General features: G+C 36.1%; 1 protein-coding gene across 1 annotated transcript; it reads left to right on the forward strand.

Moving 5' to 3' along the window:
* Window positions 296–1,361, forward strand: LOC107637566. The gene has a single exon (XM_016340969.2). The coding sequence runs from the start codon at window positions 313–315 to the stop codon at window positions 1,225–1,227; it is 915 nt and encodes a 304-aa protein (XP_016196455.1). The 5' UTR covers window positions 296–312; the 3' UTR covers window positions 1,228–1,361.

Here is a 13,049-nt window from a genome sequence, read left to right on the forward strand (position 1 = left end):
AGTAATTAATAAGAAAATTAATTAAGAGAAATACGACTATTAGAATGTATTTGTTTTTGTCATTAATTAGTTGTCAATGTTTAAAAATATAAGATAAAGTATGTTGTTGGATTATTAGACTAAAAAAACTAAACTAAAGAAATTAAATTAATAACTAAGTGATGACCAAAAACAACAAATTCTGATGAACGTAGTATTTCTCATTAATTAATATTACTTAACTTTCTTAGAATAATGCTTAATTATGCTTATTTAAGGGCATGTGTTTGTGAACCAAATAACTCACATATCCACATACACCACTACCCAAAAATGGTACCTCTTACCACTCATGAGCTTCATCTGTTCCACAAAACTGATAGAGCTCTTTTTTGTAGATTAATGTTCAAGCAAAATTTGAGCATCACACAAGCTCTCCTAGTGATGGGATTGTGGCTTTGGCTTGAATACACAAACTACCCTAACATCATTTCCACAATGATGCAACTCTCTGACTCTTTGGTCAAGTCATTATCCAATGAAGCTCTCACTTGCTTAGATACATTGGCAGCCTTTGAAAATCCCCCTATCCCAAAAGATGGGGGTTTGCCCTTAACAAAGATCCTAGTTCAAAAGGATATAACCCTTAATCTCTTTATTATGAAAAGATACACAGCAATAGCCGGAATTAAGAGTGTCCTCAACAACATTTGTGCTAGAGTTTTCAAGGATATATTGCAAAATATTCTCAGCACCACATATTATAATTATAATTATAATAATTATTATAAATATAATTATAATTACACCAATGTTGCTAGCACATCAAGGGCTAGAAGTAGTAATTCTAGGCCTTTTGTTGTGCCTGGTTTCCCACATCCATTATTTGGTGATTTTGTTGTGCCACATGGTGTAGAGGATCTTGATTTGCTTGATGCTAAGATTTGGAGTAATAAAAGACCTTGTGATGATGTTACTGAGGAAGATAAGACTATGTTCCTAACATTTTCTAGGGGCTTCCCTGTGTCTGAAGAGGAGGTGAGGGAATTATTTATAACGGACTATGGAAATGGTTCTGTGGTGGAAATAGTTATGGGAAATTATGAAGCAAATAACCAATCTATGTTTGCAACAATGGTTCTGAATGGTGTGGCCTTGGTTGATGAAATTCTGCAAGGATTACGTCTCGCCAAGTTGCGTGCGAATGGAAAGGATATCTGGGTTCGTAAGTATGATCGCCGTAATTAATAATTACTAATAATCAGTATGGAGTGATTTGAATGTTTTGTACGTTTTAAATTTACATTATTGTCCGTCGCTATATAAAATAAAAAAACGTACTATGAATAAAAATAATAATAATAAAAGATATGTGTTTGATCATGAAATGAAAATCTTATTACAATAAGTTCATTTAAGTGTGGTTTGTTAAGTTATAGAAATTTAATTTGAAATAGCATAAAGTTCCAAAAAAAGCAGGCTTTTGTTAAACTCATCTAATATCTAATAGTAATCTATGAAAAATCACACATCTAAGAAGCAGAATGGGTAAGGTGTCATCACTATTGGAAAATGGGTGTTTAAAATCGAATATGATCCATCCATTTCACAAATTTGATCCAATTCCGATCCAAATTTTGTAGATCGTATTCAATTTGTTGGTCTATTGATAAGACCATCATATTCACACTTTATTAAGCAAATATAGGATTTAGAAGATCCTGCAGAGATAGTTGTGTGGAGGAAACAGTTATGGAAAATTTTGGTTCAAATAACCAACCTATGTTTGCAACAATGGTTGTGGATGGAATGAATTTGGTTGATTGAATTTTGCCAGAAAATCATCTGACCAAGTTTCGTATTAATGGAAAGATATCTAGGCTAATAAGTATGAGTGTTGTAATTAATGTTTAATAATATTTAACAATGAGGGGTTTGAATATTTTGTACATCTCAAATTCACATTATTGTCAGTCAACATATAAAAGTAAAAAACGTATTATAATGAGTTTATTTTTACACTACAAAAAAATGTTGAATACCGTCGAATTTATCAGCAGAATAATGAACATAATCCGCCGGTAAATTGCGTCGGATAAAATCCGACGGTATAAACCTCGTCGGTAATTAATTACTGGCAAATTTATTTTTCTGACGGTAATTTGCGGCGAAATTACTGTCAAATTCTAATATTAAGGTTACAAGAAATTTGATGTTAGTTACCATTGAAAATTATCCGACGATAAATTTTGCACCACATGTTGTCATTTCGCCTCATGTTACCGTCAGAAAAAATCCTACGGTAGTACTTTTTTATTTTTTTTTATTAAATTGGATGGTCGTTACTGTCGGATAATTCCGACGGTAAATCTGATGATAGTTTTAGTTCTTTTTTTTATGTTTTCTTAAACCTATAATAGACCCCAATATTTAATAATTAATAGTTAACTCTCAATTAGTAAAGAATAAATTAGTAACTTATCTGAAAACAATGATCTATATATAATGTGAAATATCAAATATACAAAATAAAAATACGAAGGAATAAAATACTGCTAAACAAATCAAAACAAAGCCCTAATAATGACTATGGGTTCTGATAGTCATCGTTGTCGTAATCAAAACAAGGCATGCTCGTGACACGTCAACGTGTCGTCATACCTACCTGAAACAATGTAATTATATCATAATATAATTAAAATTTGATAAAGAAAAAAATACATAAGATAGAACTAATAAGGCTAGCGTGCATTATAATTATATGATCTTTTCAAATAAAGTTTAAACATACAAGTTAGTTAAACTATATTTAGGTTAATCTTATTTAGATTCATCATTTTCTTCCTCTGGTTCATCCTCCTCTTCTGAGGTAATTTTCCTGATCATCGAATTCGTCTTCTTCGTCTCTATCGACCCCTTCTTCCTTTTGAACATCGTTGTCCTCTAATAGTAGTATCTCGTCATCTACCCTAAGGTTAATGATGTCATTATCCATAATAGCCGATCTAAGGGTGATCGGATCACCAGTATCAACTACTATTTTTGAAGAAGTTGGATCATTAATTTGGTAAGGTTCCCGACCCTCTGTCCCATCAGACTCGATGCGACCTCTTGCTAATCTTAATCACAACCACCCAATTAGACTTGCATGACCCTGGATAAGGCAAATAATATACTTGTCGTGCATTTTGAGGTAGAATAAAATGACCGTAGTGCCTATATTTCCTTGTCACGTTTACTTTAGTGATATTGTAGTCATTGTGCTTTCGTGTTCCTAGTCACTAATTTGGATCATACCATTCACATTTAAATACGCACACCTTGTACGTAATGCGACAATACTCTAATTGAATTATATTGTGCAACACACTATACCAATCAGAATCAATATCGCCTACATCCCTACGAATCCATATTCTGGTGTTATTTCTTTTCCACCAACTATTACAGTTAAGTAATACATGCAGGTATGCGGCATCGATCTCCTTTTTCTCTAACTAATATTTAGTACCCGTACCCATTGTAACTCCTTATGGAACAAATATTAGACAGGTTAGTCCACTTGACGAGGATTCTCCTGTCTCATCGTTCCTTCCAACTGTTGTTCTCCGTGACTCAACATGAGGCTCAAAATAGAAGGAGTAAAATGCGGATGTTTCTTTAGTTAGGAATATTTGGCAGATGCTACCCGTGATTCAAGTTCTGTTCTTCACCGTATGCTTGAATGATCCAATTAACCTCTCAAAAAGGTACATCCACCTGAGTTCCATAACATCAACAAATCTTAGAGGAAATTTCCTCTCTAACTTACAATGTATGATGGGAATGTTCTTCTCTATAATTGTAAGATTATTAATGCTAAAGTTCATACCACATAACTCCCTAAAGAACTTACTTATTTCTGTGAGGGGTTTCCAAATGTTGGTAGAAAGTTCTCTAAATATGACACAAAGCAATGACTCTATAAATACACGACAATCATGACTCTTCAACTCAGCAAGTCTACCCTGTGAGACATTTGTACACCTATCCAAGTTAGAGGCGTAACCATAAAAAAACCTCAATCCCTAATCCACTACAAATATTTTGTCTTTGGTCATTCGTTAGAATGAACACCGCCTTTGGTTTAGTCTACCGGCTAAGTCTTTTTAAGTTCAGATCTGGCCGCCTGTAAATTTTCACCAAGTCTAACCTTTCCTTATTGTTATCCTTGGTTCGCTCATTGTCCATTATCGTGTGTTTGATGTAAGGCCCACATCGGTTGGGGAGGGGAACGAAGCATGCCTTATAAGGGTGTGGATACCTCTCCCTAGCATGACGCGTTTTGACGAGTGAGTGTGGGGGGTTTCGGCTAGCATCCCTATCGTCAAAAGTAAAACCGTGAGGCCTTGTGTGCCAAAGCGGACAATATCGTGCTAGCGGGTGGTCTGGGCCGTTACAGATGGTATCAGAGCCAGAACCCGGATCGATGTGCCAGTGAGGGCGCTGGACTCCCTTAGGGGGGTGGATTGTAAGGCCCACATCGGTTGGGGAGGGGAACGAAGCATGCCTTAAAAGGGTGTGGATACCTCTCCCTAGCATGACGCATTTTGACGAGTGAGTGTGGGGGGCTTCGGCTAGCATCCCTATCGTCAAAAGTAAAACCGTGAGGCCTTGTGTGTCAAAGCGGATAATATCGTGCTAGCGGGTGGTCTGGGCTGTTACATTTGATATTATCAAGCACATTTTTTTTAATATGCATCACGTCAAGACAATGATGAACTAAGTTGTCTTTCTAATAAGGCAAGTCTCAAAATATACTTTGTTTTGTCTATTATACTCCCTGTCATATTCCAGAGGTTTCAATCCTACCCCGTTATCAACGATCTTAAGATACTATTAACACGATACCAAACTTGTAAACCACTCAAACTCATGGGTGCCTCTTTTTTTTAGTTTTATTCTTCCTAAATGAGTCATTATTACGTCAAAAGGATATCAATATTGAGGAACCTTCGATGACAATTAAATCATGAATTCTTACCCCTATTTATCAACCAAAATGACTTTGTATCCTCCATACAAATAAGACACGACATTCTGCCCAAAGTTGACTAACCTGATAACATCTCGTATTCAGGAAAGTCGTTGATGGTCCACATCAATGCAACATGCATTTGGAAGTTTTTTTTGGTTGAAATATCATATGTTTTTACACCATGTATCTACAACTCAATCAACTTATCCATCAAAAATTGCAAGAAGACATCTATTTTGGTCTTTGGGTTTTTTTGATTAGGTATGATACAAGTTAAGAACATGTATGGGTCCTTCACGCATATTTCGAAAAGTAGGTTATAAGGAGTCACCACAACAGACCAACAAGAGTACGTGTTACCGAAAATTAGAGTTCGATGCAAACCCGTCAAAGCACAAAACTAATATAACGTTTCTAGGCTCGCTCGCAAATATAGTGTGGACCCGATTGAAATGCTTCCAAGCATCTCCATGTGATAGGTGCGTCATAAAACCATCATAACTCTTGTTGTTACTATGTCAGATGATGTAAGGGGCCAAACTCATCGAGGCATACAATCATTTTAGCCTAGGAATTAGGAGCAAGTAGTGAATTCTTTTGTCTGGAACTCTCTTTATCATATGTTTACCAATTTGTTCTCTCTCGACTTAATACCTCGGTTCATCACAAAATCTACAAGCAGTTAGGTCTACATTCCCCTTGTAATAACATACAACCATTTAAACAATAATTTATTTTCACCAAATTTAGACTAATTTCGAAACTTTTTTTTGCCTTATAATGGCTCCGTGGGATGCCAGTAGTCCTGGCTAGCACTAATTTGTTGCAAAAGGTGGCCCACTTATAAAAAAGACTCTTGGGTATAATTTGACTCAAGTTTAATACTCGTCATTCAAAGACAGGTAGACAATTTCAAGTAAACTCACCCCTCGAATAAAGGTTTTGCGATAGATTCTAGTAGATGATAAAAACTATTTGCCTTCAGGTTATGCTCTTGTTCAGTATCTTCCATATCAGTAACACCAATTGCATCAAACATCATCTTGTTGTATCTCTCTTGGTTACCTTCTCAATTCATTTCTTCCATGTTTAGTTCTCTAACCACCCAAACCTTCATTGATCGACCCTCAGACCTATTGGAATTCATGTAGAATGGTTGATATCCTGCTCATCCACTTCTCCGTGTTCCATTCACATCCAATACCCATCCTTGAAGGTGAAGTGTTATATCCGAAATTTTAACCACTTAGTCAGTCGACACTTATAGCACAGATACCTAGATACCCCTTGAGACCTAAACGGTTCTATGTTGAAGACATACGCAACAAACTCGTCAACCCCCTCAAAGAACTTAGGTTTTAATCCCCCTCCACCATTATCTCTATCATACATCTACAAACGATGACTTGGAATCACTTTGCAATAAACAACCTAGAATTCAATCAACAACACAACTTATTAAAATTCAGCAGAGTTTCTTCTATAATTAGAATCTACCACCAAATTCAATTATCATTTTCTCACAAACTAAATATTTTTTAAACAATTTTAACGAAAATTCAGCAGAACTTCTCCTTAATGCAGAGACATGCACCAAATAAATTTATCACTTTTTCCAAAGAAAACAGCTGCAGGTATAAATTAGAAAAAATAAAACATTCAATAAAATATCAAATCCTAGCCATTCTAGTGTATAACCCCTTAGTACTCCACAATTTTTTAGCAAACAAGGGTTTCGAGAAGGTGTTACTGCGCAACCTTCTCCCACTTCTGTCCTAAAATTTTATTCTAGAAAAAGTAAGTCCAACATAAAATATAAACAACATAGCACGTCTAGAGATAGAAAACCCACCTAAGTATTACACGAACAACCCATGATTTAAGCTACACGACATTAAAAAAAATCCTAAAATAGAAGTGAAGTTAGTAAAATGTAAAAACTAATAATCAAAACTAAAAAATCTAACCTGAAAATTTAATAAAGCAAGTGAAATGAAAAAATTAATAACCCAAAAGTCTGTTTACTTTCATCAAATTTAAATATGAAAAATTTGTAATTGATCTTATTGTTTAAACTAAAAACTAATTATAAATATTCTATTACTTTATAATAAAGTATAATAAACGATATTATTCTTTTTTTCTATTCATGTTATTCAACTAACAAATGCCAAGATTCTAACACTGAAATTTCTTAACTAACACTATGAAATTTTTTAATCTTTTATAAAGGAAAGAATAACCCGAGAAAAATTAATAATTTATAATTTAATAAAAATATCCTAATTGCATATTTTCTAACACATAACAAACTAAAATTAGATAAATTAGGTTTAAGGTTTAGCTACTCTAAATTAATTAGTGAGTGAGTTACCTGGAGACAGTGGCGACGCAAAGGACTTCTTTGGCATGGTGGTGGCAGCATGTACGGCATAATAGCAGTGGCAGTAACCAACATGCAGGGCTATATTTAGGATTTTTGTTGAAAAAAATACAAATGTAAAATAAAATAGAATATGAAGAAGGAGGAGGACAACCTACCTAGACGGAAGAAGGAGACAGCTCCGTCAAGCAGCGGAGACAGCATCGACAGCACGACAGCAAGCCAAGTGACACAAGGAGTACCTGCCCAGTCCCCGCAGTCTTTAGAGGTTGTTGGTGGTGGCCGGCTTGGCGGAGGGGTCTGTCGGAGGTAGTTTGGGGGAGAGTGATGCAGAGAGAGAAGGAGCCGAAGGTTTGGAAAGAGAGTGGTCTTCCAAAATGAGGGGGAGAGGGCGCACGATTCCAATTTAGGGCCAATTTTACCATGAATTTACCGGCGGATAAATCCGATGGTAACTAAATGCGTATGACAAAACAAAGTGTTCCATTAATTGAGCTTTTACCGGCGACGATAATTCCGTTGGTAAATATCACGCCAAATTTTCTTTTTTTTTCCCTTCCAAATATTGCCGGCGCATTTTTCTTTTTACCCGACAAATTTATTGCCAAATTTGCGGATGATTTTGTCGGTAAACCCGTCACTAACAGCCAATAGTAAATCTAATGGTATTCAACATTTTTCTTGTAGTATTATGTGGTTATGAATGTTTTAGAACTTTAGATTCAAGTACTTTTAGCAGAGAAAGTCCAAGAAAAAATAGGATTTTGTTAAACTTTTAATCTGATCTAATATTAATATCTAAAAAATAACTTTTCTAAAAAGCAATAACTTAATTTTGCTGTGACTTTAGTTTTAATGTAATGCCCAAAATAGGTCCATAGATGAAATACGAGAAGATGTAGAATAAATTAAAAGAGATATATCAGAGGAAGAATGTGCAAAATAAAGCATTCTTGATTAGGAAGCTTGTTAATATGAAGTATATTGAAGGCAAATCAATGCCGGAGCACTTGAGCACTTTTCAGGAGATGGTGAACCAACTGAAAAATAATGAAATCACTTTGAATGATGAGTTGCAAGCTTTGTTGTTGTTGAGCTCTTTGCCTGATAGTTGAAAAGTTCTGGTTGTGACACTGACTAACTCAGCTCCAAATAAAAAGTTGACGTTAGCAATGGTTAAAGAGAGCATATTGAATGAACAAGCCTGAAGAAGAGAGCAAGGTTTGACTAATGCCTCCTCCCAGTCAGAAGCACTTGTTTTAGAGTCACGAGGGAGAAGTCAAAGTAGAAAACCTCACAGTTCTGACAGGTCAGAGAGTCGAAGCAAGTCAAGAGGAAAGTACAAGCCAAGAAAGGAGTTCATTTGTCACCATTGTGGCAAGCCGGGTCATATCAAGAGGTATTGTAGGTTCTTGAAAAGAGAACAATCAAGGGGAAGAAATGAAGACAAAACTAAAGATAGTGATAAAGAAACTGTTGCTATTGTTTATGAAGATGTTCTTATCACATATGATGAAAATTATGTGAATCTTATCTGTGATGATTCCACTTGGATTATGGATTCTAATGCCTCGTGTCATATCACTCTGAGGCGTGAATTTTCACTTCTTATACTGCTGGAAATTTTGGCAAGATCAAATTGGAAGATAAAGGAGTGTGTGATATCATTGGTATGGGTGATATGTGGTTTGAAACCAACATAGGATGCAAGTTGTAGTTGAAGAATGTTAGGCATGCGCCAGATATGCGATTCAATCTTATTTCAGTGAAGACATTGGATCAAGAGGGGTATTGCACTTTCTTTGGTAGTGAAAATGCAAGATTACCAAAGGGGCTCTCATTGTTGCTAAAGAAGACAATAGTCTCACTACTCTCTATCGGTTGCAAGCAAAGTTGTGCAAAGAAGAGGTGAATGTAGCTGATGATTCCTCTTCTGATTTGTGGCATATACGTCTTGGTCACTTGAGCGAGAAAGGACTAAGCGTCTTAGCCAAGAAGCACTCACTTCCAGTGAAAGGTACAACTTTAAATACTTGTACTCATTGTTTTGTTGGAAAGCATGCTAGAGTATCATTTCATAGTTCTGGACCTCATAGGAGATCACATGTTCTAGATTTAGTTCACACTGATGTTTGCACCATGGATGCTAAGAAACTAGGTGGTGCGTCATAATTTGTTACTTTTATTGATGATTATTCTCGAAAAGTGTGGCCTTTTATTTTGAAATCTAAAGACCAGGTGCTTGGAATCTTCAAACACTTTCATGCAAGTGTTGAAAGAGAAACAAGAAGAAAATTGAAATGTGTTCGAGTAGATAATGGTGGTGAATACAGGGGTCCATTTGAAGAGTATTGTAAAGGACATGGAATCAAGATTGAGAAGACGGTTCCTAAGACACCTCAACATAATATAGTTGCACTAAATGGTTCCACTAAATGGTGATATTCCAGAGAAAGTTTGGAGAGGGAAAGATGTCTCCTATAGTCACTTGCGAGTGTTCGGTTGCAGGGCTTTTGTTCATATTCTAAGAGATGAAAGGTCCAAACTTGATGGAAAGTCAAAGCAGTGTATCTTTATGGGTTATGGTCACGAAGACTTTGGTTACAGATTATGGGATCCGGTGAGCAAGAAAATAATTAGAAGCCGGCATATGATTTTTTTGAAGACCAAACTATTGAAGATCTTGAGAAGACAGATAAGCTAATAACTGTTAGACGTTCTGCTAATGATGAATCTGGTCCTTCCACTAGACCTCCTATTGATAGGGGAGATGTACAAGTTGATAATGTTGGTGATGATTTACATGATGAACTTACACCTCAACCTGAGGTGCCAGATGCAGAAGTTCCACTAGATGTTGAAGTTCCACCTGAACCACCAGTTGAGCCTGAATTAAGAAGATCTACTAGAGAGCATCATCCTTCTCAAGAATACTCTCCTCATGAGTATGTGATGAACACTGAGACTGGGGAGCCAGAGAGCTACCAGGAAGCTATGTCTGATGAGCATAAGGAAGATTGGTTGAAGGCCATGCAAGAAGAAATGAAATCCTTGCATGAGAATCATACGTTTGAATTGGTGAAGTTACCGAAGGGTAAGACAGCATTCAAGAATAAATGGCTGTTCAAATTGAAAGCGGATGAAAATGTCTCACGGCCAAGGTACAAAACTCGATTGGTTGTGAAAGGCTTTGAGCAAAATAAAGGTATTGATTTTGAGGAGATTTTCTCTCCAATTGTGAAGATGTCTTCTATTCGAGCTGTGCTTGGATTGGCTTGAGTAGCTTGATGTGAAGACTGCATTCCTTCACGGTGACATAGATAAAGAAATTTATATGGAGCAACCAGAGGGTTTTGAGGTTAAAGGAAAGGAGCACCTTGTATGCAAGTTGAAGAAGAGCTTATATGGGCTGAAGCAAGCGCCAAGGCAGTGGTACACGAAGTTTGATTCCTTCATGGAAGGTCATGGGTATAGTAAGACTTCTTCTGATCATTGTGTATATGTTAAGAAATTCTCTGATGGTGATTTTATAATTCTCTTGCTTTATGTTGATGACATGTTGATTGTTGGTCATGACACTAAGAAGATTGAAAGTCTTAAGAAAGACTTGAACAGATCCTTTGCTATGAAGGATTTGGGTCTTGTAAAGAAAATTAGACTTCATGGCTACCCTGGGAAATATGGCTGCGGCTATGCAGGCGACAACCGAGCCACTGGGTAATCAGATAAACCAGGGTAATCACGGGAACAATAATGAGGACGGTCCCATGACACTTGCTACATTTCTTAAAGTTCACCCCCCAACCTTCAGGGGAACCTCAAATCTGTAACACCCTACCACACTAAGCTTTACGCTTAAGTTGTAAAACAAAGGTGGTGTGGTATTACGACCTCTAAAATAAAATGAGTACACATAATAGCAGAAGAATTATAATATGCTAGGAGCCTTGAAGAATAGGGAAAATAAAAATCGCGAAATAAAAGCGCAACGCTCAAGGAACGAGTTAACTTGTGTGCTAAGAAAAAAACATAACTATTAAACATAAGATAACAGAAGTAAGAATAGAGTGCCAAGGATACAAAATAACAAGCTCCTAACTCAGCCTGCGAAGTCAAGTCTGGTCAGAGAATATTTACACATATATACATATATATCCAAAACCCAAAAGTACATATACACAATCCTGCCTCTCCATAAACCTCTAAGAGGATAAAAAAGAATAAGTTATGTGGAGAGAAAGCTAAGTACATATATATATACATCATAGCATAGCAAAATAACCCAGTAACCACTCCGCTTCAAGAGTCCAGACGCCTAACGAGATGCCTCTCGACCTGCATATGAAAAACAACAACATAGTATGGAATGAGAACCGGAGGTTCTCAGTATGGTAAATGTGCCACACACATAATATATAAGGTCCTGGGAATGCCAGAGGCAACCCTAGAATTCTGATACTCAGATTATAGAGTTTAAAGTATTAAACAAGAGCCATACAAGGTGGTTTTCTAATAATATTTAGACCTAATTAAACTTAACCTTAAATCTAAGTCCCATATTGCCATTCCTCCATACCTCCAACTCCGTCATGCATTTTCACAGACAAATAAATAAAAAAAGGCAAGCACAAGAATGTTATAATTACTGCAGGTAACAAATACACATTTAACATGGCAAGTACATCTAGGCACACCCAATTAAAGCACAAGCAAGTAATTCAAGTAATGTGCATATGATGCATGCCTGTTCTATGGCTGATGAGACTCATTTGTCGCTTATCCAGCCAACCCGACAAGTCTGAATTGAACTTAGACTGTCCCCCGACGTGCATCCCCAAGAGTCTATGCATAGATTTTTCTCAAATAATCAATATTGCTCAATAGGGGTAACATTCCCGGGAATTTATATAGTGCCCGGTCACACTTACGTTGTAGGATCAACAGAGTATCGAGTTTTCAAACTGGTACACGTGGTGGCAAGTCACGGCACTTTATCCAGGGAATCTCGTATCTCAGATTATTCAAATTCATAAGCCATATAAATAATTCAATTATAATTCATCAACATCCACATCATTCTCAATCGCATCTCATTCATCACCATACATCAATCATATTCAATCCTTATCCTTCATTATCACACCTCCCATTCCGTCCATCAATAGTTCCAATTCAAAACATAATTCATTCTTTTCAAAATGAATCAAACTTAAAACATGCTCATTTTCTTAATAACTCAAAATCAAACCATATAACCTTTGAATCTAAATCTTTTTAAATAATCATATAAATAAAATATCTAATTTTTATAAAATTTTAGCAGCATCTCCTCTAAAACTCGGACTTTGCCACCCTTTTCGGGTCCAAACCTGCATTCTTTTCAATTCAACATACCCTTCCTCAGCAATCTTCACAATAAGTCTACCTCAGATCAACAATTATACTCATACAATATTCAATTCTAACAACCAAAATTCAACTAAGAATCATAGTTCACAAATCCTAGGCTTTTAACACAAGATACCTCATTATCACAACAACCTCCACAATAGCTATACCTCAAATCAATAATTCACCAAATCACCAGTTAATCAACAAGCACCAAATCAACCATGTTTATCAACAGGATACTAAGTATTAAATATACACATGCAATCCAACTTATCCTAT

This window comes from Arachis ipaensis, chromosome B04 (assembly GCF_000816755.2).
Source record: "Arachis ipaensis cultivar K30076 chromosome B04, Araip1.1, whole genome shotgun sequence".
Taxonomy (NCBI): Eukaryota; Viridiplantae; Streptophyta; class Magnoliopsida; order Fabales; family Fabaceae; genus Arachis; species Arachis ipaensis.

What these genes read in the sequence shown, in the direction of transcription:
- LOC107637566 (XM_016340969.2), top strand. Translation starts at nt 313, where the DNA reads ATGGTACCTCTTACCACTCATGAGCTTCATCTGTTCCACAAAACTGAT.